Raw genomic sequence first — 22,544 nt, forward strand, 5'->3', positions numbered from 1 at the left:
ATCACCTATTAGGTAACTCAGCAGGTTTTCTGCTGAAGGTTCTGTTACATAAACATGCATAATTACTGCTTTTCTTTCTTATACCGAGCGATCCCTTTCGCATTGTGAAATGATTACTATATGAACTTTTTATACAACGGCTCAAATTACATTGCAAAACGCGGATCAGATTTGTAACAAATATTCTCTGTACCTCTACATCCAGAAAACTTCGGGGCTGGGCTTGACACAGCATATTTAACAACTGGAGAATTAACTCCTCCACGTACTGTAACGCATCTTCGGTAGAGGAAAGTTTAGGATGGACTTGCACCTGAACCTGTACGAAACAGAAGAGTCAGTCTTACTTTTTGCTCTTCCACACGTTATATGCTTTACTCACAAAAAAAGACAGCAAAAGAACGAGTCAGACAGTTTAGAAAAATCCACTGAGAACCCCATGTGCACTGAGCTCTATTAAGGCACGCCGGACAGACAAGCGAAACACTCATTTGCACTTGCTAGGAATATAAACCTCAAATATTAAACGTACTCAAATGGCTGTAAGCAATACTTAATGTCAAAAAAACAGCTAATTAATAACGGTGTTCAGCAGCGCAATTAGGAAAACTCCTTAAATACTCTGCGTAAATTCATCTTTCCACCCCAACTCCTACACCACTGTTTGCAGAACACGCTGTAGACGTGGGGTTTTGCCCCATTTCCAGCCCCCTGCACACCACTCAAGCTACAATAACAAGATACAGAACAAGATCTGGAGCGCTACAGAAACAGCAAAGGTTTCTGCAGTATTTAGCCTTCCAATTATGTAATTAATTCTCAGTCAGCTCTCAGCGAAAGATTAGTTTAGAAGTTTGTTTCTGTGCTCATTGTTTTGATATCAGATGCTAGAATTAAAAAATACTCGAAAAAAAGGCCACAGTCGTCCTGGCATTCAGAGGTTTTGGTCCCCATACGTTTACACGAACATCGTCGTAACCATCTGGGAACTCTCACTGGTGTAAACCCACTGAGGCACACTCCTCCTTGCTCCTCCCAAAGGGTCAGGTTACCAACTTATTTTTCTAGACAGCCATCTGCACTGCAGCACAGCTTCCCTCTGCACTTCTGCAGGTAACAAAATAGCACAGTTTCGGCCGGTTTAAGTTTCAGGTATGCGAAGCTCAGTGCTCCAAGAGCTTCAAACTGACAGGCAGTGTAATCTCAAGCCTAAACACTGATGGCAAATGTTATGCCAGAGCAAGCTGACTGCTGACTTTCGCAACACATTTCAAGCCCCAATTTCATCATTTTACCATTCCCACTGCACTCAACTCAAAAATGCCTCCAGTTCTCTCAATCACCTCCAGAAGAGCTTAACCACCTTAAACCAAACCCCAACGATCTGTCTCATCCCAGTACTAAACCCATGTCTCTATTCAAATCCTGCTGCCGTAATTATTTCATTTCACAGCTGAGTTCTCATTCCTACTCGCAGCTATAACCAGAATTAAGTGTTATGAAGTTCAAACATGCAACAGCCTCAAATAGAAATCCACTTGCTTGCTGAGGCACTCATTAGTTTGAAAACTTCATGTCTGGGCACAGCCCTGGTGCTCACTTAGCTGCTGGAGAGAATTAAATGCACTAGATCAGGGGTTTAGTTACTTGCAGGTTGTGTACCTTGATCCACTAGGTCTTAAAGAACGCCTCCGAAGTTTGTTGCTTTTTTTAACTTGAAAAATGCTGTTAGGAGAGGAGAACTTCTCCCCACGTGACTGATGAAAAGAAAAATGAAACTGTTGGGGTCATCAAAATACCAAGAACGCGGCCACGCACAGCCACGGAGTGTCTTTTTGGAGGTACCTGCATAACAGCATCCCCAGCAGTCCCAGAGATCATTTACAATTCAAATACCGACGTCTGAAACGCTGCACCAGCTCGGGACATTTTAACATCCCAAATTACAGACCTGCACGAGACTTCTCTTAAAGATCAGAGCTGATCCGAGCTGCCTGGAAGATGCCATCTTGATTTATTTTAAGGCGGAACTGAAAAAAATAATTCTATTACGTGAAGCCTACAGATTGCTCTAGAGTTCTGTACTTGGAAAAGTATTAAATTACCGAGTCAATCAGGCAGTAAAAAATACTGAATGGGATAAACCTGAGAGATGAAAAACGTCTCTATTTTCTCCTTTTCTTAGAAGACAGATCGTAGAGAACAGACTCGTCATACCCCACCTGCCTCTAATTGTCTATAGCGTAAGAACAAACAAACAAACACCACACCGTGACCTGAAACATTATCCACAGTCAACCGAAACAAAGTCAACACCGATAACCTAGTTCAGGAGATAAAGTTCCAAGCATTTTTCCTAAGCGGTTGTGCTCGGGGAGCAATTACACCGTGCTTCTCGAAGGCCGTCGGCTGCCGGCAGCGCCGAGCTCTGCCTTAGCACAACATCCATCTCGGCGGAGAAGAACGGCAGGAGGTGTCTCCGGCTTGCCGGCACGGTTTATCTCTATCGGGCAGGCAGTAAATAAGCTTCAGTGCTACTTAAGTGGGATTTAGTATCATTTAGGGTTCAAAGTCAGCCCAGCAAAAGCAAGAAAACAACTAGTCCGCCAGGGAAAATTACAGGACGGCCCCGGCGCGCAGCCATCACAGGAACGTGTAATTGGGGTACCCGCGCTCCGGCACCACCTCGAGGCTCGGGCCGAGGAGCAGGCAGTGCGTTTGAGGGCACGCGAAGCCAGTCCCGAGGAGTTCCTCAGCTGGGGCATGACGCAAGAGCGGGGACGGCGCGGGGTTTGGTAAGGGAAGGCACCGAGCGAGCACATCTGCTAGCGGGCGCCGCCACGTGACCCGATCCAAAAGAAATAATAATACAAAAAGGAGATCGAGTTCCGGGGGTTTTCCATCCTTCGCAGAAAATCCGCTCGGATTTGAAATTAAAAATTAAAATAATAATTAAAAACAAACAAGCAGGCCACCCTGCCTTATCACCCCTGGGAAGGGGGAGCGCGGCGTGAATCCCACCAGCCCCCTCGCCAGCCCATGTCAGGAATAGGGGCGATAAAAACAGAGTCACAACTTCTGAAGTGTAGTGATGTTTAGATAAGATCCTTATCTAAGCATTTAACCTCTCCCTTAAATAATGACAGAACCCATCCCTTCCCTCCCACACACACACCAAATCTCATGATAAGGGGAATTACCACAAGAACAGCTTAGAAGTCTTTTGACAAAAGCTTCAGTTCTCCAAGATAACCCACCGAATCCTGAGGGGAAAATACAATTCAGAACGGCTAGAAACCCCTGCCTCCTCTGCTCCATTTTCACCCAATTCACCCAATTCTTTCCTTTGTTATTTTTTAAGACATGCATTCCTTCTTCCCTTGATTTTCTGAAGGGAAACAAAACCCACCAGGCTTTTCTTTAACTGAAGACAAGCCAAGCGAGCCTTTCTCGAACAGCTTTCCATGCTCTCTTTATGAACAGAGAAAGTGCAACACCTGCTTAAGAAATTGTGTAGCACTTCAGGAAAATCCTATGACCCTATGACTTGGATCCCCCCCCGCCCCCTTTTCTTTTAAGGAAATCAACAAGAGCAAAGAATTTCTATCAGGAATGGCTACAAATTAAAAATCAGGCACCAGCAAGCCTAAACTGCCTGAAAAAGCCAGAGAAACAGACTAAGGCACCTCTTTAACGACCGATGCAAAAATATCTGATCTCAATTTATAACCCTTAGCAACTTGTTTTATGTAAAAAAAATTAAACATCATTTTTGATAAAGCTTTTCCAAGAAGTAAACCAGAAGACACACCTGTTTCTCATAGGAAATACATGATCTAGACCAAACCCAGGAAGAAGGCTGAGTCCAAGTGAAGCAGATTTTACAGCTCCAGCTTACCCGGGGGGTTTATTTTCCAGCTTGTCCAACAGAGCAGCTCTGAGGCTGGCCACGAGATAATCCAGAAACAAACCTAGACCAATATTCTGCAGTTTACGTGTTTGTTACATTTCCTCTGTGAGCTTTCCCTTTTACCCATTGTCAACCTGCCTGGCACTGAACCAAGCGCCCTTCACAACAGCTCTCAGTTACCCCTCTCTCATGACTGCAAGAAGAAACGGTAATTCACGTTGAACGTGAAGCTGAAAAATCTCAGGCTCTGATGAAATCTCCCAGTCCTGTGTATGAAAGGCTGCAGAAAAAGATAGAGAACTGCATGCCTCCAAGCAGCAGGAGCTTCCGAAAGGTGGATAACAGAAGGAAATCATCCTAAAGCCACGCAACAAACCAAAATGAACAAGCGAAGCATCTTCTGTCGGGCAGAGAACATCATTTCCGTATCCAGGCAAGGATGCCCATCTCCCGGGATTCTGGCACGAAGTCAAAGTGTGAATCAAACACCGAGATGCGCTCAGCACACAAGCACGCTTCGCTGCCGAGCACAGGTAGCACCGCACCACGAGTTTCTCTCGGCAGCAGCTGAGGCACTCTTAAGAAAGCAGCTGAAGGAAAAGCATCGCATTTATCACAGCATCTGGAGAGTAAGATGGAAGAAGCTGTGACAAGACAGGCAAGCAAGCGCTGCCCTTCCCCGCCTGCTCGGATAGCAAATGCTCCCCTGCCACCGGCGGGGGGAATCCATCATTTTCCTTGCACTGCAACATGGTGGGAAGAGGCAGGGCCTCTGGCACCTCTCCCGAATCAAAGACCGAGCTGTTTGCCAAAACACAGGGCAAGACTCAACTGATGACAAGCTTTTCTCTAAACCTTCGAAATACTGAAGACAGTGGAAAACACAAGCCTCTGCAGACAGCTTATTATACCATTAGAAGCAACCTGGTGGCAGGGCTGGCTTTTTTCTTCCCCCTCCCCGCACTTGGGTTGCTCTGAGAATCTTCCCAAATGTTGCAGCCCTCCTTTTTACACAGCCCAGCTTTTGTTAATCTGCCCTCGATGACTACAGAAGTACCGACAAGCAGCTGCTTATCGCTGAAGTACTCCAGGATGAAATGTTTTACGGACAGCTTGCGTGAATGAGTGTTCTCATAGAGCAAACACCCCATAAAAACAGTGTGTTGTTTTTTTTTTCTTGTACAACTCCACTGATACTCGGCAGTTCTGCAGAGCTTACTGCACCTTTCTGCTGTTTACTGAATTTTTAAGGGATCAAGCTAAGTAAAACAAGCACAGGGGTCTTAAATCCGCACTTGAGCAACTTCAGGATCTTAACTTGATCCTCTGCAGCCATCAGAAGTACAGAGAATCCAGAGCTATCAAAACTTAAGGATGTCCTACATCTGCAGTGAGATGGTGCCAAGAATAACTACAGCTGCTCGTTACTCAGAATGGCAATTGGGCCGTCATCAGTTTAGAGAACTAGATAATTAAGTCAAGTAGAAATGTTTGTGTCAGCCACAGCTTCCCAAGCCTTCTGAAGTCACTTCAGGAACTTCGCTCATCTCTTTTGCTCCCTGAAAGGTAGAATAGATTGACTAGGCTGTACACGGAGTATCTGGGAGCACACTGCCTGGAACAGTTCCCTTCACTGAAGCTGCAAATCCTCCTCAGCTGTCAAACCACTTCAATCCAATCGCCCTGACCACAGTAAATTCCAAGAGCACCCCTCGTTAATTGCTCAACTGCTTCAAAACAACTCGAGGTATTCAAGCAGTGGTACTCCTACATCTATACGGCAAGGAAGCTGTCTTATTTCTCTAAGCGATTAAGTTACTGAAGGTGCCCAGCAGGAAGGATGACGCTTTCTGCAGTCAGAACCAACGTATCAGGGAAGAAGCAAGTCATAGCTACGCAGAGAAATTCCTACTGCACAAGAGTTACACAAGCAAGGTGAAGCCCCAGGGAAAGATGTTCCAGAAAAACTATCCAAAAGGTTCTGATCAGAAGGAAGCGTGCACATTCACTAGCAAAAGACCACCAATGTTTGAAGGGGCATTGCTGTGCAGGCGACCCTTCTCGATCTGCTCTCCAAGGTGTCCAGAAGCCACGTGTCTCTGTCTCCAGCCACCAAAGAGCTCTGGTGTTTTGTATGTCTTGAATCCTCTGTCTTCATCGGCAGCATCTCACCTTCTGTCCATTTCTGCAACCACCGTTTCCAACACCAGCTGACATTCTTACTTCCCTTTCTTGTAGCTCGTCGCCAGGATTACCGTCTTTTGTCAGCGGCCGTGGGGCTCTGTGACACTCCTCTTCTGATGCTTCAACGTAACAGTGCCCAGGCAGAGAAGCATCTCTCACTACACATCATTTTCCTCCTAATTGAGTGCACTGGAGTATATCTTGACAGGATCTGAAGAAGAATGGCAAGAAAAGGGATTACATTACGATCTGAATGGTACAAAAGCTGCTTGTTGCAAATGCAGCTGTTAAACGCAAAGACAGTGCGCTACAGAGCTTATTGTTGGGGCCCATGTCTAATGAAATACATGGCACATGCTCTTAAGAATTTATTGACGTAAGAAGTGATTTATTCTTACTACATATGCTTGGTTTTGTTGCTTGATAAAAACACAGAATCAAAATAACTCGGTGGGAAAAAAAAAGAAAACCCTTTGCAATTATTCAGCAAAAGCTAGTTTTAAGAAAGGAGTTCTAGCATTGTTGCTCGAGCTCCACGTTACAAGCCAGTGTGAAGTTACAGAAGGGCAACTGCAGCCTTCCCCAGGAGCTGGGAAGGCTCCATCCTGGTACACGCGCTTCAGCGACATTAAATTACAACGCCGCTCTCCTACTCGGAGATATTAATTCAGCGTAGGCCTCCCCAAAGCGTTAAGTCTCACTTGCAGCTATGCAGGAAAACGTAACGATCCTGTCCGTGTGCCTGACAGGTTTCAAGGTGGAGCTCGGAAAGCAGCCTGCTGCCACTACCTGAGAATGAGCTCGGCTAGCTGGGAGCAGGGAAGGAAAATTCTCCTCCAGATGCACATCGGCTTCCAACAACCTGACCCCAACGGAGGGAGCGTGCTCGCTGGCAGTTCAGCAGACAAAGCCACACAGCACCGCTCTCCCTCCAGGCCAGTTCTGCCCTTCGACCTTGCTGGCACACGCTGCCACGGGCTCTATCTTACTGGTCCCGCACGCGGGCTCCAGGGGCAGCTCTGGTGTTTGGCTGGCAGAGCAAGGGGCAGGGTCTCAGACCCGGCCGCCGCAGAGCTTTTCCTGAGCGAGGATGGATGATTGGCAAAGCACACACGCTGCAATTCTCCCCATCCTACCTGCCACTTATGACAGGTTCATTATGTTATGGGGCCTTTATCTAAAGGACTAAACGCCCTAGCTGAGATGACTTGTACCCATGTAAGTTAGTAAAACACCCTGTTTGGCTTCTCCACTAACGAAGAAGCCATTAAGAAAACAGCTTGATGTTTTTGTCTGCCATTTAGTTCCCCTGTAACTCAAGTATTTGGCTGTTCGGTGAAGCAGGTGACACGGACAGGTTCTCCATTTCTACAGGGACAGGAAGCAGCAGCAGCCTGCGCTTCTGGAGCACCCTGGGCAATAGCCTGAGAGAAGATAAGAAACAGGTGGCGACCTCATGAAGAGCTGAGGTTAAGAGTTAACATCTGCTAGGCAGTTGTGCATTTGAGTGTCAAGTCTCCAGAACTAACTCCACATCACTCCGGCTCTCCCCCAGCCCACAGCAGGGAATGGTGCCCAACACAGCGAAACCAAGACAACGTACCTTGCAGGGCCAGTTTGTCATCCTCTGTAGCTTGTCACCATCGGCCTTCTTCGTTGACTTCAGACTCCAGAATTCCTCGTCTCCTTTTTGCCCAAGCCATTCATCCAAATCCTTCATCAAGCATCTTTAATCCAGGGTGGCTCCACGTCTGCCTTGCCCACTGGGATAACATCTTGTGCTTCAGATGCAGAGAGCAATTCCAACATCTTCGCTCATTTTTGCCTTGAGATCCTCAGTCTACATCCTCCTCCAGTACTCAGTGCTGAGCCCAGCTCTGAGTCTGATGAATCTCTGCTACTCCACAGGATAAAACAACCTCCAAAGGAGCGAGCTCATGCTATTTTGACACCTTGGGTGGCTCCACTTTCCCCCAGGCTCCAGCTGGGTGCTTGCAAGCAGCACGAGGAGCAGCCAGGTGGACAATTGGCACAGAAGTTTTTCAGAAAGGGCCTATGAGGGACAGGCCGTTAGCACCACAAGCTATGGATGAGACAAGCAAGAAGACTCGCAAGACGTGGATGAAAACACACCGTCGGAGACCTCAAAGAGCACGCCCGGAAAAATGAGGCAAGAGGAAATTAGGAAGAAATACTGTACCAGCACGACTGCAGCACTTGAGACTTCCAACCCACATTGGGAGATGCAACAGTTCAGTCAGCCCTAGGAGCAAGTGCTTTGAGCAAAAGTCACCTTTAACCACGAGAGCTACATAGACTTGTATAACATCGCCGTGTCGCGCTAGGAAAGTATTGAGCTCAGCCTGAGCAGCAGCAGCAGCCACCTCCAGCCCTTCAGACCTTCTGCTTTTGAGCTTCGGGTGCATGAGTGGAAGAGGAGCCCCCCCCAAAACTCCACTCCTGAGGAGCCCCCCACACCCCCATCCCCACCCCGAGGGCAGCCAACCTTCCCCGCTGGGTCTCGGGGTGGGGTGGGGGGGCTCCAAGCCCCCTCAGCACCCCCCCAGCACCGTGCCCGGCCCCCTCCTCCCCGCCGGAGCCCCGCGGCCCGCTGACAGGCCGTGCCCGGGCCCTCACCAACCTTCTTGAGGGCGGGCACCAGCAGCCCCCGCCACTTGGGCGCGTTCTCCTCGCTGAAGAACTCGTAGAGCAGCGGCTGCGCCTGCATGGTGCCGCCGGGCCCGGCCCGCCGGGGGCCTCGGCCGGGCGGGGCAGCCCCGGGGACGCTAGGCCGCGGCGGGAGGGAGGCAGGGAGGGAGCGAGCGAACGGGCGCCCCCCCCCCCCCCGGGCGCTTCACCTCACGAGGAGGCCCCGCGGCCTCCCGCCGCCTCCTCCGCCGCCGCCGCCACCGGCGGCAGGCCCGCAGCGGCGGGGGGAGGCGGCGGAGGCTGCCGCATCCCCCCCGCACGGGGCCGCGGGGGGGGGGGGGGGGGGGGGGGGGGGGGGGCCCACGGGGGGGGGGGGGCCACGCGGCGCGGGGCCTCCTCCGCCGCCGGGGCGGGGTCGGGAGCGCGAGCGCCGCCGCCGCCTCCCCGCGCCTCCGGGCTCCGCTCGTCCGCCGCACGGCTGGAGGCCGCGGCGCGTGCGCGCAGCCCCCGCGGCCCAGCAGCCTCTCGGCGGGGGCCTCCGCCCCGGCGGCGTGACGTCACGCGGGGGAGCCGCCTCCCCGCGCGCGGGGCGCTGTGGGGGTGGCGGTGGCGGAGCCCCGTCAGGGAGCGCGGGCGGGGGTTGCACGGAGGTCGGCCCTGGCCGCGGCTGGGAGCGGTTACACAAACGCCCCAGCTCAGGGCCGTGTCCACCGCCCTGGGGAGCCCGTCCCAGTGCCCGACCCCCCTCTGGCTGCAGCACCTTTCCCTAACCCCCAGCCTGACCCTCCCCTGTCCCAGCTCCATGCCGTTCCCTCGGGTCCTGTCGCTGTCCCCAGAGAGCAGAGCTCAGCGCCTGCCCCTCCGCTCCCCTCGTGAGGGAGCTGCAGGCCGCCATGAGGCCTCCCCTCAGCCTGCTCTGCTCCGGGCTGAACACACCAAGGGACCTCAGCCACTCCTACATCTTCCCCTCTAGACCCTTCACCATCTTCATAGCCCTCCTTTGAACTCTTAACTTCCACCTCCTTACGTTCAGGCACCCCAAACCACACACAATGCTTGAGGTGAGGTCCCTCCCCTCAACCAGCCAACAATGCCGTGCCTGATGTGCCCCACAATGTGCTCAGCCCCTTTGGCTGCCAGGGCACACAGAGTCAGCTTGCCATCGACCAGAGCCCCCGTACTCCTTTCCACAGGGCTGCTTTCCAGCCTCTCATCCCCCAGACTTTCCAGATGAATCTGGCACTTGCTCTTGTTGAACTTTGCATGTTTGGTGGCTGCACGGCCCTCCGATTTGTCATGATCTCTCTGCAAAGCCTCTCTTCTCTGGCAGGAGTCAACAGCTCCTCCGAATTTAGCATCATCCGCAAACTAACTTAGTATATATTTGAGTCTGATCCGCTTCAGAGTGAGTTGTGCTGGGGGAGTCAATCCCCAGCAAGCATCAACACGTATCCTGCTCACAATGGCCCCGAGGCCTTGCTGCCTGCAGGCACAGCTGGGCTCCTCACAGGCACAAGGGGACAGGTCCCATTTTGGGGTGTCTGGAGACGGTGAGGCAGCGTTACCGTGCCCCGGGGAGCTCCGTCGCCTGTCATTAGGAAGATGCAGGCATCTCACACGGAGCGAGGTCAGCGTTCAAGCAGCACAAGAACAGCCTCAGGGGTAAAAAGTGGAAAAAAAAAGGGGGGGGGGGGGCAGAAAAAGCAAAGCTAGAACATAAATGATGCCCCTGTGGCGTGAGCAGGACAAAGTCCATGGTGGTCAGCGGGGCCTGGCAGGAGGGGAAGCAGGGCAGAGAGAGGAGGAGGAGGCTGGAAAGCACAGGCCAATTCGTTGTGCTCTGTTCTGCAAGGTGAGGAGCCAGGGACAGCCTGAGGACCAGAGGAGAATACAGTGTGCTGCTGCTGGGACCACAGAGAGGGAGAGAGATGTGGAAACGTTTGCAGGTTGCTGGAAGGATGGTTTAGGGCCAGCTTTCTAGCTGGAAGGAGAGCGAGGTACCCACACAGATTGTTTGGCCAGAGACTGCGGAGTCTCCTTTTTGTTTCAAGGGCTGGTCACGCAGACACCTGTCAGGAATGGCATGCACGTTGGGAGGCTCACTTAATTAGTGTTTGTGAAGTGCTCTGAGGACAGGAGATGGTCTCGAGACGCTGAGCAGCACTTCAGCATATAATGGATGGAGCTTCTCAGAAAGAGACGTCTTCACCCTGCAGCTCCGCCTCTGGCGCTTCTCTGCCAGACAGATCCTGCTGTCTGAAGGAGTCAGACTTCTGCTTTGAACGCGCTGGGACCACGATGAAAGGAGGGGGTATTCATGTCTCAGAGCTGTTTGCTTGGCCTAGCAGGCTGCTGGCACATTCAGGGACGCCATCTCAGCACCTCGCAGGCTGGTGCGCTCACCACCGTATGGTGAAAATTCAGTCTGTCAGCGTTCAAATCCCGAGGCGTAACACCTCAGCTGCTATCAAATATGCGCAGCACTGGGTGTAGAATTAGGCTTGTGCCCTACTCACCAGCCCTTCTATGGAGATGAAGGCCCCAGGTTTTTGGTCTAAGGCTCATAAATACCAGTGAATGGCCTACAGCATCTCAATCCTTCAAACAGAAGGGCACTGGGAAACACGAGATACACATTTAGACACGTCAGAAGTTTGGCGAGGCCAGAGACACCCCAGGTCAGAGCTGTTCCTCCACACAGATCCATCAGTACCAGCTGATTGCCTTCTTACTCCTTGCTCCCAGTGCCCGTTTTAAAATCCCCTTCGGCTGATGCTGGGGCCTGGGCAGGAAGGAAATCCTGTCTCCCACCTGAGCATCCGGTATTGCCCAAGCAGGCATGACTCGGGCTGTTGGCATAAGGCTGTGGTTGCTTGCTCGGCTTTCCTTTCTGCAAAGGAGCTGAACAACCCCGCTTCTCACTTCTCTTCAGGAAGCTCAGTTTGAGGTGAGACCTAACCTCAGCCCCGGCAGTGCTCAGAGCTTTGTGCCAGGTTGGCGAGTGCTCTATTGCTCGGCCACATCGCAGTGCACTTCCCCATGGTAGCAGCAAGGACCGATAGCTAGAAGCCAATGATAGCAGCCAAAGTGGAAGAGGCTGGGAGGAGGGACAAAAAGGGAAGCCACTCAAGGTGCCAGAGAAGCTGTGTGAGCTAGCTGTAGGCAGACGCCTTGCTATAAGCTCATCTGGCCTGCGATTTGTGTTCCTGGCTCTGGCCACGCTCCTTTCAGCCAGCCACACACACATTCTGATCCCCCTCTGACATCAAGGTAGGGGCTTTGGAAACTCCCAGCGAGGGGGAAGCTTTCTGCTTGTGGCAATTGCAAATGTAACAAAGGAGACTTTTTGCTCATCTGGGCTCCTGGGCTAAGCACAGGGCAGGCACCAGCTGAGCAGCTCTATTCTGCAGGAGAGCCAGCTCTGCAGCACAGACCCCCATTCCTGCAACAGAATAATCCCTCAAAGAAGCAGGAACCCTTCCCTTCTTCCTCTTACTCCAGGCTGGAAAGCAGCACATGGGAACCAAGTTGTCTTGGCTGTGACAGTAAAGTTGAGACAGCCTGTCCTAGCACAACAATCCCCTTCCCACTTCCTTGTCCTCCTTGACTTTGGTGATCAATTCCAGCTGCATCCCAGCATGCGTCTTTGTACCAAAAACGCTCAACCAAAATAAAAACCATCTTCCCTAAGCTCCTGTTGCCTGTAGTTCAGCAGTGCCCCAACAGCCCCAAACAACAATCCAGTGGGCCCAAGCTGCTGCAGAAACCTAATAGGAGGAAGTAAGTTTAGGGAGCTCTCCCTTGAACATCAGCCGTGCTGTACTTGGTTAAAATTTTGCTACTTTTTGCATGTTGAAGTGAAGAATAGTCCAGAGGAGGGAGGATGGAAATCCCCCCTTGAGCAGCAGCAGTACAAATTTGCTGTGAAACACCCAGAACTTCTCGCCTTTTCTGAGAATTCAGCTTCTCTGCAGCAGGGCTGGTGTCACCACCTCTCCCACAAGGCGTAACTGAGGTTCGGGGCAAGGCGAGAGACGGGGCCAGCAGAGCCAACAACTCAAAGGCACAAAAACAACCCTGCTGAAAAAATAAAGATCAAGTTTTGCAACCAACAGAGGTGCACTTGGAAAAGGAAATAATGGAGAGAGGGCAAGTTACTGTAAGAAAAAAAAAGTTGGCATTTGGAAAGATGTGCCTAAAACACAGGTATTTTTTGTCTAAGGGGAAGCAAGAGTAATAATACCTACCCCTCCAGTGCTAGTCGAAAGTCAGCAGAGCTCCAGCAGCCTGATCATTCATACATTCAGAAATGCCCAGCTTCTGTGTTTGGCACAAACATTTAATAGCAGAATTCAAGACTCAGTATGTTCCAGCAACAGATTTTAGTCTTATGTGGAAATTAGTGCAGGTGGTAATCTACTTGTACAACAACATGTTAAAAAAAGTTTATTTTACATTATATACATTAGGGAACATATTTCAAAGCATTACCAATCACAACAATAATGCAGGCCATAAATCACTTTAAATTTAGTTTGTTTTTAGTGTATATTATCACAATAAAATATAAAGAACATATACAAAAAAGGAGTCAAATGTGTGCATTTTGCTAAAACTTGGCATTTACATACTCCATTGGAAAATAGCAATCAAAAATACTTCTGATCAAAACTAAGTTCCTGTGATGCGTAGTAACCATTGTATTGTTTGAATGAGGTAGTAACTAAATTATTTTGGCCATGTGTTAACATCCTAAATTGAAAAAAAAAGTGTGAAAATGGTTATAAGGCCAAAAAAAAGTCAAAAATGACAACATCTTTGAGCCATTTCCACAATGTGGAATGTTGCTGCTTTTCATTGTGATATGAAACTATTTTAAGTAAGATGAACAGTAATACTAATTTTTATCATTGTATACACTAAGAATTCAAACACCTGTTGCAGTGTTACAGGAAGGTACCACTAGTCTGGGATTGACACCCATCCAGGAAGTATTGTTTTCAAGCATAGAGAAGTAATCGTAAAGAGTTTTAATTAAATATAAAAATACAGGTGTTTAACTGGTTTGTTTCACAAAGAAAACTACCCGAGTAAACTTAAGGGAAAAAAAAAAAAAGGAACTTTGAAGCCCAAGTCATATCCACAAAGTCACAGCTTACCTTTGTGACTAAATACATCACATCTCAATACGTTGTGCAAACATGAACACCAGTGTGTTGCATCAAAATTAAAACAAGATTGTAATTTGATTACAGCCTTGGTTACAATTTCTAAAAGTTAGGATTTATTTGTATTAGTAAATTACATATAATAAAATACAATAGTGTTGTTAAATGAACTATATTTGTTGCTAGCATCCCACTTTATAATAAACACACGACAAGTCTTTAAAATAGTACCCCGATTTCATTTTTGCATCCTCAGTGACTTTTACATCTGTACAGGTAAGACACTTGTACTTAACAGGAGGACTACTATCTACAGAAAGTCAGTGTAGGTCTTCAGCACGAAGTTTCACTGAAAAATACTGCATATGTACAAAGATTACATAACAGTAAGTTAAGCACTTCTGTGGTATCTTAATGCTTCTGTGTCCATACCACAAACAACTCTTGTCTTTCTCTCATGCCACAATAAATTATAAAGTAACTGAAGTCGGGTTACTGCAGCTTTTGTGCAATTTCAGCCAGCCATGATCGCTGCAGCAGGAGTGCTATTTGTCATGGTGAGCCGCCGTGCGCTGTTCTCAGTAACTGTTCTCGTGCCCTGCCAGGATATACAAATTGCTGTTGGCTGTTGGGTTGTCTGTCGGCCTACTCTCCAGCACCACGACCCTAAAATGAAAGTAGAACAGCAACAAAGTCAAGTCAACCTTAGTCTGCCCCTGGCCATTGGACGCAATAGATGACCAAGGTCCACTCTTCTGTGACCGATTTTAGCCTTTCCCTTAGCCCGTGTAAGCTATCAACAATCCCTACATGGACAGAAACTTCCTGCCAAGTCCCAGAGACACAAAGGTTTGTGAGCTGAGAGAATTCTCCAAGAAAGCATCATTATCTGCAGATTTTTCTCTTGTATTCTTTTCTTGCCACCCACTTTTGGCCAACATTGGAGACAGGACTCAGGGTTAGCTGGGTCTCTACTACCACTGCAAAGACCATACAGAATATCCTACATCAAAGGAGAGAAGTCAGCAATCCTAACACCGTTTCACAAACCATTTGAGATGTTTAATCAGCCAAGAACTGCTAAAACTCCTCAATGGACCAAGGTGTACTGAATTCTTCTCCACAAACAACCCTCCGAAGAGAAGGTAGGCTGTGAGAAATCCAAATCCAGCTATTGTGGATTCACCCCAAAAAAGGTTGCTTGCTTCAAAACTAATGCTCTGCCGAACGTGCTCCACGAAGGGAATGACACCTCCTGCCACGAGGGATTCCTGGCTCGCTGGGAGAAAATAACATGCCAGCTTTCATCACATTGATGCCAGGTTTCTTGGCTTCTCAGAACCCCAGTTCCTACGAACTGCCTAGGAAGTGACGTGTTACTGGCAAAGGTTTCACAGCTCAAGCACAAAATACGACAGACCTGCAACCAAAACGAGGTCTGAGAAATCTGCAGTTAGACTTTATTTAAGTGTCAAGTCTTTAAACGTGGTCTCAGATTTGGGAGACTGTTAGTGCAGGATGGAAATAGATGGAATAGCGCTGGGAGAAGAGGACATTTTTCTCCAAGGCAATGATTTGCAATGCCATGTTCCATTCTGAAGCCAGGCTCGTTTTTAAATTGAGCTGTGCTCTCTCTCAACAACTGAGAAGTGACACAATAAAGCTGAGCTCCATGCACACCTCACTGGCACAGGGAGAGTAAAACCCTCAGGTCAGAGATGAGTATTGCTTACAATTACTCATTACCAAAAAGCTACCAGGTATCACATGTAAGGGAGAATCCTCAACCCCCAGCCAGCAAAAACTGCCACGAGGTAGGTAGCTGACAAAGCCACAGCACCATTCAGTGCCGCTGATGTTCACGGTAATTACAGGGCTGCACACCAAGCTTGGGCAAACAGAACACGAGGAAAGCCTCTGGTTGCTGTGAAGCTTATTGGTAGTTCCACGATGCAACAAGAAAGCGTGTTTCCTGCAAGTGGCATAAGACAAATGATTCTCCAAAATCAAAGTCTGGCTTTGCACTGCACACAAGTATGTTACTGGTGAAACCACCATGTCAGCACGCGCTCCCCAGAAGACAGAACATCTGCTGCTTTCGTGGCTGTTAAAGAAGTACAAAGTTCGAGAGCAGGGCAGAGAAAGTTGAGGAAGTCAGTGACGCTCCTAAAATAGCCGTGACTGACTGGGCAGGCTAATATCTGATGGGTCAGACAGACACAGCATTTGTGTCCTGCAAAAGAAACACCAAAGAACAGCTACGCTAAAAATCAGAAAGAGCTCTTCAAGACCTGGGCTGTCCTGTTGAGAGGACAACCATTAGAGCTCCTTCCTGAGGGAAAAAGCGAGACATCTGATTTATTTATTTAACTCCTCAAGAGGTAGATACTGATGAGCTACTGCAGCAGGGCATCTGAAAGTAAAGATTTCAACAAATTAAAAGAATTACGGTGCAAAAAGGAAGACACTCCTGGAGACTGTAACTGCAGCCACGTACAAGCTTCCTACCGCTGCTGAGTACTTCTAGAAGCCCAAAAACACTTTCAGATTTTTTTCTTTGAAGAAAGAAGTAAATTTAAAAGGCTGAAAGGTGGACACGTACATAAAGGAATGAGTAAGATAGCTAGAAAAGGAATCGCAAGAAACAAGCAGAAAGAACTTCCACAAGGTAGGAGGAAAACATTATTCTATTTTAGCATGCCATGCTCGCTTCTCTTCATACCTGTCAGATCCCAGAAGCCTGAATATCCTTGTATTATCAGAAATTTCTTGTGTGATCTAGACAAAAATAAAACAAGTATTTACATGTTAAGTACACCTTTTTCTTTTTAAAATCAACCTAGAGAAAAGAATTGACTATGACTGATGTTACCCATTTATTGCTCATTTAGGGTAGCGAGAGAGTTCAATGCAACTGTCAGTCTTGAATGAGATTTAAGTGGTTTTTGGTGGTGGTGGTTTGTTTGTTTAAAGTCCTGCCGTGTTATGAGAGTTCCTCTGGTAGCAACTGCAATCAACAGGCTCAGCACAGCACCTGAACTACTACCTGAGCACAATTCTCTTTACAGCCATGACTGATACAGGTACCTGTGAAGGTGTCATTTGTCTCACCCTACAGCAGACATTTGAAATGGGTCAGTTAAGTGACACGAAATGCCTATGCATTTGGTTGAAATTCTGAATCACAATACCGATGCAAGTTCATCTTCTGAAAACCTGAACAAGGGAACAATTGAACTTGTGGCACTTATGCCCACTGTGTAAGAAAATACGGTATTTTGACATTTCAGACTAGTGCAATAGAGCTTGGTACACTGCTGGTGAATTGTATTTGAGAAACATCTTTATGATGATACGAATGCCAAAGAAAACAGCACGTTATTAAAGTCAACCAAAGCGCACTGCATACTCCAAAGGATATCAAGTCACACTGTGAAAGGGAAGCAGTATTTACAAAGATCCCTTTCTACACAACCGCATTTCACGTTTTTGAGGACCGAAGAGATTTTTCTCTCCTTCCCAGATCTTAGCAGCATTAGCTGACTTCGTGAATTCACTTCTGGCACAGCAAACTCACAAAAGAATTTTAATTCACATCAGCAAAGTTCCCCACTTTAAGAAAGTTACTTCCTGCTTGCTGTGGGGCTGAGCCTGTACATTTTGGCCCAAATTCCGAGAGTCTTGTCTCAGAATCCAGATAGTTCCTTGTTGTTTCATTCTTCCCAATCAATCAAATCAAGCCACTGTGGAATATCACAGCTGAGGAATGAAAAGGTGAAGCAACTTCACAAGTAGGTGAAATTATCCTCAATTAGACCGGCTAATATTACACTAGACAATCTCCACTAACAATGTCTTCAAAGATAAATGTGCTGCAAAGTTAGGCTGGCCATTTTTATTCATTTTTTTGTAATTACCTTAGCACATAGTACAAAAAAATGCACAAAGTAATGAGTGTACCAGCACAGCCAGGAGAGGTAAGGAATTGAAAAACGCTTGACACCTTACCCTATATATGTTCTATGGAAAAAAAAGTACGTTTTGGGTGGCTTTCCTTCTGACAACAGCTCAGTTCTGCCGTCTGTTCTTCATTTAGGTGCTGGCTTTGGCTTGACAACAACAAACCAAGATGACAGTGCTCCTTATGGTTTCTATAAACAATATAAAGCATCCATTTGTGCTGCAGCACTCTGGGGCACGTCCTCTCACAACTGGATCAGAGCTACTGAGTGCCAATGGGTGGAGTAATACGCTGAGACTCGCAGAATGCTGCTAGCAGCAGTCTGGAGTTGGAGAAGTGCCTAGCAGCGTCATCTCCTCCTCACGGTCTGTGCTAACAGCAGGGGTGCTGCAGCTCAACGTTATGAGTTCTTGGGAAAATGACAATCACGCCCGATGATCAAACATGCACAAACGCCACAAAAAGCATTTGTAAATTTGGAATTAAGAAAGCAGCCTGACTCCAGTCTCTGGTCCAACTTGCCACAAAGAGCAGAACTACTGTCAGCACAGATAAGGTCAGCTGTGGCTCTGTGCAAATAAATGGCGTTGTGTAACAGCGTGGTGTATCTAAGTTTGGCATGGTGTGACTGTACGTGTACATTAAAACACAACTAGTCATAATGAGCTCAATCTCTCAGCAAATGTGACCCTGATGAAACAGCTGGTTAAGTCTGTAAGCAGTCTTTAACAATCAAACTAAAATACTCAGGAAAATTCTGCAAAGCATAGTGTTTTCACTAACACCTGGTTGCACAAAGTTTGCAGCAGGGAGTCGTAAAGGTTTCACCTTTATGGTCAGACCTATGGTTTGACCCAATTTTTAGACACTGTTGAAGTGGCTGAAAAAAGGGACTGTACAGAAACTGTAGAAATCAACCTTTACATCAGTCTCTTGAGATGGAAAATAATTCTAGTGAAAATGAGCACTAAAACATTCAAAGGACTCCAAAGCCTAGTAAACATGGAGGATACAAAAAAAAAACACCACCACAAACAATGGGCAACTCATTCAACACTTAAAGCTCAGCACTGGAGCATGCAACTACTGGCAAAACTCAAATTCTGGTATCCACCTTGAGAGGCTAAGGAACTACTGAGGTTGGTCTTCCAAGCAGTTTAAGCTGAAGACGATGAATGTAACCAAGAATTAGGCTTGGATACATTTTACGGCATCACCGCCAGGTCTCTTGTTGCTTTCTACGTTAGACTTGACAGTGACTCCTGGTACAGCTTCGTATCAGCCGTGGCCTTGCAACATTCCAGCTCAGCTCACTTCGCAATTAGAGAAGGAGCACCACTCTATTATTTCTGATCAGTTCATGAAGCTTCCTTTCAAAGGTGTGTGGCCCATCTAGCAGAAAAAAATCTCAACTGTGCCAGTTTGTTTGGCTAGATTCTCCACTGCTCCCCCCTACACGTGCAACGTGGGCATCTTATCCCACCAAATTACAAGGACAGTATCCCCAGCTCAGCTACTTGATGCAGTGTTCCACCAGGGAAGGAATAAAGGGTTCTTGGCTCTCAATAAATATTATAACATCTAAGGTTTCCTTCTTTGGAACAGCAAGTTTAATTAGTTTGTAGCTTCTGAGATACACTTGGAATGAGACTTCAGCTTCCAGGTCTCATGTTAGGAAGTTACTGAAACATTTTACTCTTTTCATGCATTTGTCTTGAGCTTGACGTATATTAAAAACTAGAATTCGAAGCAAAATGCAGTACTCACCTCATTTGATCTAAAACTCCTTCCTTGCATTCCATGTTTCCAGAACGCTAACACGCTGTCCTGTAGACAGACTAGTAACAAAGAACACTGGAATCAGTTTTCAGGCATAATGTCAGCACTTCCAAGGCCAAAAGCATATGGCTGCAATTTCAAAATTTGTACATAAACATTTTATTGTATTACGTTTATGCATACAGAATTGATTTATTTAAAGAGCAGGGCTTAAAAATTTTCTCACCCAACTAGGAAAAGGCCTTTCTGTCTAGTATTTAGCCCTAAAAATGGTCCTCTCGTGAAAAAGGAAACACCTCCCTGTTCTAATACTTGCTGAAAATATACATTGACTTTTAGTATAAAAAGTTACAGGCATACTGCAGTGACATCTTTCAGTCACCAAGCATCTGTTGGTTAATAGGGTCTTTACGCAACAGCTGAGCAGAGCTTTACGGAAACCTCTACTTCCCAGCCTTTCCCGTCATCACACAAACAGAACCACAAGACAGATACCTGCATTCTAGCCCTGTGAAAGGAAATGGGTCCGAGGTCTTCCTCAAAGACAGAGGGACAAGCATGTAGGTCCCCAGGAACAGGACAGAAGCAGCTCATTTGTGATGAGCAGAGGTAGGGCTACAGCATGTGCAGAGGTACTACCCACAGTGAGCAACTTCAAGTCCATTTACTCCTTCCTTTCCCCCATTCCTAACCAACAACAGCCATAAAAAAAATGTTTTCCATGGCAGCGGTTTTTGTCCTTTCCTCTGAGTTTGTGTTTGAACTACCTGAAACTTTTAAGCATCTCCTCAGGAAGAAATCCCTCCACCCCCACACTATTTTTGTTCTCATTATTCTTCCTCCTCTGGTGCTACCCTCCATCTGTGCACCGATCCTTCCTTGTCCCTCTCTTCCCACTGGAGCTCCGAACCATTTCTTCTACACAACTCCTTCCCCTGATCACCTAACCTTGGGTCCCCCCTCTCATCCACTCCACAGACTGGAACTAAAACTGCTTTTGCCTTCCCAACAGTACAACCCTCCACCCACTCCCAACTCTGCAGAGCTTCCCCGTTCAAACTCAGCCTTCTCCTGCCCTGGTGCCCTCACCTCTTCCCTACCCTAATTCCTCCAAACTCTTTACAATCACTGGGAGATTTGCTAGGGCAGGGTGAGGATTTTCTCCCTCTCTATTCAGTAAGCTTCTGTATCCTGTAGATGCTTCGGAGACCATGAAAGCTCACATACAATGCAGTTTCCAGCCTTTTGGTTTGAGGCTACAACAGAGAAAGGGCTGCCCCCTCGTCTGCTGCTCTGATTGTGAGAGTTAACTTCCTCAGGAGTTTCACAAGTTCAAGTTTTCAAAAGCATGTGATGTAATTCAGGTATGTAACCACCTGAAAACTAACAAGATGGATGTATTCTGTCTTTCACAAATCGAATTCAGATTCTTTACATAAACAATGCCAGCTGGTAAGTGTGAAATGGACTGCATGAACACACACGCAGAATGAATTGGCCATTCCTGAGTCACAGAATTTAAGCGGGCTGCATTAAGGCTTTCCTCTACAGACTAAAGGTCTCCATCATATTGCCAGACCATTTAGTCTCATCAGGGAAGACTCCCGAGCTATTGTTCCCAGAGAAGCATGTTACGCAGCGTGCTGAGCCTTTTACTAAGTCTTCGAGCTTAAAGTGAGCATGAGATAATGTTTCACATGCCAAAAGACTTGACAGCAAGTCATTCTGTATTGTAATAGTAAATAATCTAATCAAATATTCAATACTAATAATGAAAACCAACTTACCTATTGATTCAATCTGGAAGTCAAACGTGAGCTCTGATGACAGCTTGCGGCTGGATTTTAACCTGCCTTGCAGATTCACTATTTTTATGCAGCCTAGACAATAAATAGGATACATCAACCAACAATTAATCTTCAGCATATGACCTAATCTGAAGACATATAGTATGCATGTGCATGCATATGTATATATTTAGTTGATACTGAAACTTACAATCCAAACACACCAAAATGGTATCTCTCTCCAGCTGTGTTACATGTACAACACTTGTCTCTGTAGTGTCTGTAAAAAAATGACAGCGTTAGTTTGTAACCTAAGCTACCGTGAATTTGAAACTGAAGTTCTAGAGGTTGAGACAATTTAATGGGTTAGTGTGTTTTTAGCTACTTAAAATAATCATCTTACCAGTGACATTTCTCTTCTCTTAGAAAGGCATGTCCACTGATCCAACTTGTTGACTGTGATGAGAAAACTGAAGCTGTAATATTATAAAGTATGGACTTAATCCAGCCTTTTTTGAGCCAAGTCACAAAAGCAAACTCGTGTACACTGTTGTTCTTTTGTTCGCCATTGGTCTCATTTAATATTACTGTTGCAAAAAACGCATACATCTGAGACTGTTCACATGAAATCTGAATGCTGTTTCAGTCCGTTTTCCTTCTGCTGTTATTTCTAAATCTTGCTAGGGACCTTTATAATTACAACTTAATTCTTGCTGCTCTTTTTAGACTTTCCACCCCCAGATATTAGAAACTGGGGGACAATTTCCTTCGCCAAACTTTGAAAGGAAGGGTTACCTTCCTTTCTTCTGGGTTACAGCTGCAGCAGTCCTCATCACAGCAAATGGGGATCTGGCCCACAAGTGATCAGTGGACATGTCAACTCAAAAGAGAAGTGTAGTTTGGTCCATTTGTTTGCTAACTTTAGAATTACACAAAAAGCAGCTCTTACTAACTCAGCACTGCTGCCTGTGATTCTGTAGGCATTCTTTCATACACAAAATAGAAACTCAATAAATCTGTTAGAGCTGAGAAATTAGAGCATGTTACCGAAAACACATAATAAATTCCATGGTTCCGTTGAGAACCAAAACACTCAAGGATGGTGA

The 22,544-nt window shown here is 47.0% G+C and overlaps 2 protein-coding genes and 1 long non-coding RNA gene across 7 annotated transcripts in view; all 3 read right to left on the reverse strand.

Annotated features, from left to right (window-relative positions):
• Positions 1-8,939, reverse strand: part of SOS1 (SOS Ras/Rac guanine nucleotide exchange factor 1) — a 48,341-nt gene extending 39,402 nt beyond the window's left edge. Inside the window, exons 1-2 of the mRNA XM_035321154.1 lie at positions 8,736-8,939; positions 194-319 (exon numbers count right to left, since the gene is read on the reverse strand). Of these exons, the coding sequence (XP_035177045.1) occupies positions 194-319; positions 8,736-8,822 (213 nt within the window). The 5' untranslated portion in view covers positions 8,823-8,939. The remainder of the gene's footprint in view (positions 1-193; positions 320-8,735) is intronic.
• On the reverse strand, positions 5,057-8,213 carry LOC118163964. The gene is made up of 2 exons (XR_004749271.1): positions 7,698-8,213; positions 5,057-6,305 (listed from the first exon to the last, which is right to left on the reverse strand). It is a non-coding gene; the product is annotated as an uncharacterized LOC118163964 (long non-coding RNA).
• Positions 8,940-13,064: 4,125 nt separating the features above from the next.
• The window catches only part of MAP4K3 (mitogen-activated protein kinase kinase kinase kinase 3), an 80,115-nt gene continuing 70,635 nt past the window's right edge, over positions 13,065-22,544 (reverse strand). For all 5 annotated transcript variants that reach the window (XM_035320787.1, XM_035320789.1, XM_035320786.1 and 2 more), the window contains 5 exons: positions 21,650-21,718; positions 21,439-21,531; positions 19,640-19,710; positions 16,634-16,689; positions 13,065-14,577 (listed from right to left, as the gene is read on the reverse strand). In XM_035320787.1, the coding sequence (XP_035176678.1) occupies positions 14,490-14,577; positions 16,634-16,689; positions 19,640-19,710; positions 21,439-21,531; positions 21,650-21,718 (377 nt within the window). In that variant the 3' untranslated portion in view covers positions 13,065-14,489. The remainder of the gene's footprint in view (positions 14,578-16,633; positions 16,690-19,639; positions 19,711-21,438; positions 21,532-21,649; positions 21,719-22,544) is intronic.

This window comes from Oxyura jamaicensis, chromosome 3 (genome assembly GCF_011077185.1).
Source record: "Oxyura jamaicensis isolate SHBP4307 breed ruddy duck chromosome 3, BPBGC_Ojam_1.0, whole genome shotgun sequence".
In the NCBI taxonomy this organism is placed as follows: Eukaryota; Metazoa; Chordata; class Aves; order Anseriformes; family Anatidae; genus Oxyura; species Oxyura jamaicensis.